Consider the following 6,113-nt stretch of genomic DNA (forward strand, 5'->3'; position numbering starts at 1 on the left):
TGGAGTATGGCGATGTCCCGCATTGCGGGGAAGGCTAAGAAAAGTCTGCATGGATGGCCTCGGGTGGAACAAGATGCAGCCTGTGGAAAGACTTCCAGGAAAGTTCTAGTGACCTTGGGAGGGATGTTTCTTATAAATCGTTTAGTGCAAGAAGCAAGTCACAAATTGAGTCATGGTCTCAGCAATGTGTCACAAAAACACAGAAGGGAAATACCACTAAAGAATAGTTATTGCAGGATGGTGGTGAGTGATGTCTCTAAACTTCATTCCTCAGGCAGCAGGGAGGGAGGCCCGGGGCCCAGTCTGGGATTAGAAAGGTCTCTGGCTGTGTGTGTGGGAAAGATGAGGGGCGAGGTGGGAGGCAGCTCTGAGAAGGCGAGGAGGCCGGGGCTCAGGCCCCTGCAATGGGAAAGGAACAGAGTGGAGGCTGGATGGAGGGGGGAGGGCAGGGTCAGCGCCAACAAAAGCACGTTATGTAAGACGACACAAGAGCAGGGCAGAATCTCCAGACGCTTCGCCCCCAGGGGCTGACCCAGACCTCAGCTAAGGGCAGCAGCCCAGGCGGGGCGGAGCACTGCTTCGGGTCAGGGGCCAGCCGGGTCTCCCCCTGCAAAGCCCAGGGCAGCATCCAAGAAGCCATGCACCTGGTGGGGGGGGAGGTGGTGACCAAATTCAGACACCTCTCCCCATTCAGTCCTGTGACCTACAAGCATTGCCCAAATGAGGAAAGGCAGGTTTTTAAAATCAACTTGGTAAAAGACATTAATTACTTTGTTCGACACCCTTTTCCTCATATCTGATTGTCAAAAGGGTGGTGATATTCAGTACTGAGGTCCCATGTACTGTCAGGAGGGAGTGTCAAATGTTTACAGCCTTTTCAGACGCTCTGTGTCAATACATCAGAATGTGACCCAGGAGTTCCACTTTGAGGCCCCTTTGATACTGGAATCTGGTACAGGATACGTGCAAGGAGGTTTGGACAGCACCGTGATTACTAGCAAAACACAGGAAACAACCCAATATTGGTTAACAGGGGTCTAGGTAAATAAACCACGCCACGCACAGAAAGAAACCCACCAAAAGAAGGAGGCAGACTCATTAGTTCTGACATGGAACGATGTTCACAATACACTGAGTGAAAAAAGTCAAACCACAGAAACATACCATTGCACCTCTTTTTACAAACAGAGCTAAATGCATTGGAACACAGAGAGATATGTTTGGAAACAGTGACACACTGATCTTGAGGGATTTCTTCTGGGGAGTGAGATTGAAAGAGGGGATAATGGAATAACTCTCCTTCTTTTTCATGTTACACTCCCAAATTGTCTATGTGTGCATTACTTTTGCAATTAGACAACATGAGCATGGTTGCCTAGAGTTGGGAAAGACCAGGTGGAAGCGGGGGTGACTGCTAACACGTAAAATTTCTTTTATGAGTGATGTAGTGTTCTAAAATTGATTGTGGGGATGGTTGCACAACTCTGTGAATATACAAAAAAACCATTGAATGGTACACTTTAAGTGGGTGAATTGGCTGGCCGGTGAATTATGTTTCAATAAAGCTGCTATTTAAAAAAAGAATTAGCAAGGGGCAAGGTGAGGCCAGCAGAAGGGAGGAGCACAGGTCCTGGCAAGCTTCCCCACAGCCCTCTCAGGTAATAAACTTTGGGGCACTATGTGTATGTGCATGTGGGTTTGTGTTGGGGGGGTTCCTTGGCCCCCTACAATTTCATCCTGGTCAACAGAATTTCCAGAGCAATGATTGAGTCCTTCAAGGCTATCCTTGAAGCAGAAGCTGCACCCCCACCCCACCAGGCAGGGCCCGCCAAGGTCACAGCACCCAGCCTCTACTTGCACATCTTGAGCAACAGTGAGCTCACTCCTTAACCTGCTGAATCTCGGTTTATGTGGCTCAGACCATATGCAAAGGAGCCCTCACGCAGCACTGGCACAGGCCATCAAGCACTTCTACTCATATCCTTGTCCTGGCCTCTGCGCCAGGTAGGACATGTGAGTTGGCTTAACCCCCCACCTCTCCATGGCCTAGTTCCTTCTAATCATATGGGTCCCCCAACGCTGCCCTCTGGACCCACTCCAGGTGGCCCACATCCATCTCACACATAAGCCAATGCAGAAGGTAATCAAGGTTTCTAAAAACCCAGGTGGATTCTTGCATCCAGGAAACCAGCATCAACCCTGACCCCAGGGGCTGGACAAACATCGGAGAAACAGGACCTGAACCACAGCTACAACTGGTCCCTTCAAAGTCCAAACACCTGGCCGCTCTCAATAACTAGAGAGCAGAGACAATCTCAATAACTAGAGAGCAGAGACAATCTCAATAACAATAGCAATTGTTTGCTAAGCACTTACCATGCCCCAAGCACTGGGCCAAGTTTCTTACCCCAATTATCTCATTATTCCCATTTTACAGATAAGAAAATTGAGATTCAGATGCTGGACCAAGATCACACCAGCTAACACACCACTGTGAAGTCAATGTTGGGACCCTGAGCTGGCTCAAGTCAGATTTGTGGGGAAAATGTGGGGCCCTCAGAGTCGGAAGGGACTTTGGCTGTCAGGGTGGACACCTCTGCGGCCACAGCGAGGGAAGCTGAGACCCGGAGAGAGTAAGTAAGTGGCTGCCCAAGGTGACGCTCCCAGGCCGGAGCTCTTCCTCCACGCAAGGTCCCCCGTGAAACGAGAGAATCAATCTGCCACCAGCCCCATGGGGCCGCTGGTGTGAGAACAAGCCCCTGCTTGCCAGGGGCTTTGAAATCCCAAGATGAAAGGTGCCGTGACAGCAAAACAGCAGCATGGGCAAGAGCGCGCCTGACCCCTGCCAGGACTTGCAGGCTGGCACTCACCTGCTCACCTGCTCAGGGGCGGGCGCAAAGCTCTGGGAGCCACTGGCCAAGCCAAGGAACCCTAACCAGCCTTGGAGCTCAGAGTACGGTGGGAGGGGATATTCCAAAGGCTGACTTTTCTACAGGGGCGGCCCTGGGTAGAGAGGGCTCTGGAATTTTAATTGTCCTGCCTGCAAGTGCCGCGGCTCCTCGGGGTGCTGTGAGGAGGGTGCACGGATCACTGGAGGTGGCCAAGGTATGCCCTCGTTCCCCTCCAGCAGATTTCCGAGGCAGCTCACTTCCCTGGGAAGGGGCTGGAGGCTTGCTGACCTCGTCCACTCCCACCTTGTATTCCCTGTATTTCAGGAGCCCCCTCAGGTGAGCCTGGACCAGGAATTTGAGGCATTTGAAGAGGGTTATTATCAATAGCACTTAAGTGGTGAGAAGAAAGAGGCCAGCAGGCTCTGAGTGGGCACAAGCCTCCTCCACCCAGCCTGGTATCCACAACACAAACCCAAGCCTGTCCAGGAGAGGACACTTCACCTTTTGTGGCCTGTCTCCTCCCCTGTAAAATGGCAGTTCTCAGCCCAGGAGGTAGGAAGTGGGGAGAGCCAGAGCTGGGTGTGGGGGCAGGAAAAACCCCACCGAAGCAGACCCAGCACACCCCACCCAAGCGGGGTGAGGGGGCCCCAACAGGAGGTCCTGAATGGATGGACTGTTACAGTGCCCCAGGAGGCTGCCACCGACAGGGAGGGGACAGGAAGACTCCGCCCCAGCCTTCCTCCTCCCAGAGTCCAGGCCTGTCCTACAAGCAAGTGTTCCAGGACTTAACCTCCTGCTGGTCTGAGGCTGGAAAGGGTCTGACTCATTCTACATCACCCTCACCCCTGGGCCCAGCCTCAGGCCCTACACAAAAGGGGATGTCAGGCCCTGGGCCCAGGACCACAGTATCAGGACCTTCCTCAGCACCTCCTTTGTGCCCAGCCGGGGTAGAAACATGGCATTAAGGGACCCCTGGTTCCTGTTTTCAAGGGGTGTGAGTGGGCAGAACACAGCTGCTGAAATTCTACAGGACTGCAGGACACATCATAAGTGTAGGCAGACACAGTGCTCTGGGTCCACCAGACAGGGAGAAGCAAATTCAGCCAAGAGGAACGGCCTCCTCTTTCCACAGGCTGCCCTCGCATCCTACATGGACCAGCACCCTGTGCATTGGGGCTTCCTCTATGCCGGACATAAGGAAGAAATCATTCACCCCATTTTGAAAAGGAGAAAACTGAGGGGCTAGGACATAAGAGACTTGTCCAGGATCTCACGGCTGGGAAACAGATGCTGGGATTCCACCCAGGCAGCCTCACCCAGAACTGAGCTTCCTAGGCAGCCTGAGAGTCTCACCCTCTCCATTCTCCAGACTGCAGGAGGAGTAACCCAGAACCCTGCTGCAGTCCCTCCCCGGGGAGTGGGGAGGGAGGCAGCTGCCCTCCTGAGAAGTGCCACTGTGCAGTGACCAGCTAGGACAAGGGTTGGCTGAAGGAGGAGACTGAGGAGGCTGGGCTCTGGCCTTGACCAGCCTCCTAAACAAGCTGCCAGCAGAAGCACCCTGCTGTGCTGAAGCCAAAGGACAAGGGTGTTCTGCCTCACCCCTCCTATGCACCCCATCTATCTTAGGCCCACTCCCCAGGCTCAGTCTCAGGCCTTGATGGGCCAGTCCCCCAGAAGCGTAGGCCACGTGTACTGAGGCTGGGGCCAGGGTGTGAGGGGGACCGGGACAGTTGGGGAAGACAGGACACGCTGGCCTAGTGGGCCTGGACTGCTTCCGGGCGAGGATAACCAAGGTAATGGGGAGACTGCAACCCTTCCCATAGCTCATTTGGGGTAGTATGTTGGAGAATTCGAAAAGACCCGGCTCCAAGAAGGCTCCAAGGGGTTGAGGGTTGAGTCTGCCCCCGAGAGGGGTAAGGGAGGGCTCAGAAGGGGCTGGGAAGGGGCGCCCAGACGTAGAAGAAACAAGCTTGGACGACAGTCTCGGTCCTCAGCCACTCCGGCCCTGCTCCGGGCCTGACTCTCAGGAGACCCAGGCAGGCAGTAGGGAGATGGGGGCGTGGCCAGGGCTCCCCTTCGGACCCCCGGAGCGCGCAGCGCAGCCCTGGACTCACCTGCGATGTGCTGGCGCCGGGCGTCGTCCAGGTGCGTAGACAGCACGTCCCCCATGGTGAGGAAAAGCCGCGGCGGGATCCGGCCGCTGCCTGCCGCTGCCCGCGCTGCTCAGACTGACGCCGCTGGCGCCATGGAGCCGGCCCGCCCTGCTCCCGCCGCTCCCGCCGCTCCCGCCGCTCCCGCCGCCCCTGGCTGCGGCTTCTTCTCTGCTCGAGCTCCGGCTCCGGCCGCGTCCGTCCCGCGGCCGCCTCCGCCTAGCGCCCCAGCCCGCTACACAGCAGCCCCACTGCGCCCCGCCCCGCCCCGCCCCGCCCCCGGAGCAGAGCCCCGCCCCCTCCTCCGTGGCTGGCTGGCTGGCGGGCGGGCGGGGCAGGGGGCCGGGGATGCCGGGACCGCCCGCAAGACAGAGACAAAGAGGAGGTCGGAGGAAGGGATTCCGAGTAGAGACGCAGAGAGGCGCACCGGACCCTGACCGAAAGGGAGAAAGAGATGAGGCTATGGGGGCATCTGAAAGAACGAGAGTGCCTGGGGGGCTCCAGCCTCGGTGTCACCCCCTCCCCTCTCCGCGCGGGAAGAGAATCACTCCAAGGAGGACGTAGGGGACCTGTAGGCGACGCCTTAGGCGCGCTCCTCCCGCCCCTGCTCCCCGCATCGTGCTCCCTTGCCCCCAGCCCCGCCCGCCACCGCCAGCTCTCAGGAAGTTCCCTGGCCTTGATCCGACCTGCCCAAGGTGTGCCGTCTGTCTTGCACAATAGTGCAGGGAAAGAGGAGGTGGCGGGGAGGGCTGGTGCCCAAAGGCACCCCTGGTCCCAGTACTAGGCAGACATTCTTCAAGTTTGATATATGGGTATTTGTGGAACAGGGCTAATCGGGAATGGAAAAATACTAGAACTTTACAGTTTGTAAAAGACTGAGATTCAAAACCCACGGACCAGCATGGACTTTGGGTACCAGGCCAGCAGGGCTGGGCATGATTGGGTCATGGCTACCAGAGGAATGTGTTTCAGTCCTACCCTGGCTATCCCCTAAGCTGGTAGGAGAGACAGGATAACCACTAGGATCCCCAAATCATGGACAGGGTTAGCCGAGGCCTTGTATGGCTGCTGA

At 56.4% G+C, this 6,113-nt stretch overlaps 1 protein-coding gene across 1 annotated transcript in view; it reads right to left on the reverse strand.

Moving 5' to 3' along the window:
* NIBAN2 (niban apoptosis regulator 2) overlaps positions 1-5,278 on the reverse strand; it is a 50,229-nt gene extending 44,951 nt beyond the window's left edge. Inside the window, exon 1 of the mRNA XM_010951144.3 lies at positions 5,006-5,278. Coding sequence (XP_010949446.2) covers positions 5,006-5,060 — 55 coding nt within the window. The 5' untranslated portion in view covers positions 5,061-5,278. The remainder of the gene's footprint in view (positions 1-5,005) is intronic.
* Positions 5,279-6,113: the final 835 nt, after the last annotated feature.

This window comes from Camelus bactrianus, chromosome 4 (assembly GCF_048773025.1).
Source record: "Camelus bactrianus isolate YW-2024 breed Bactrian camel chromosome 4, ASM4877302v1, whole genome shotgun sequence".
In the NCBI taxonomy this organism is placed as follows: Eukaryota; Metazoa; Chordata; class Mammalia; order Artiodactyla; family Camelidae; genus Camelus; species Camelus bactrianus.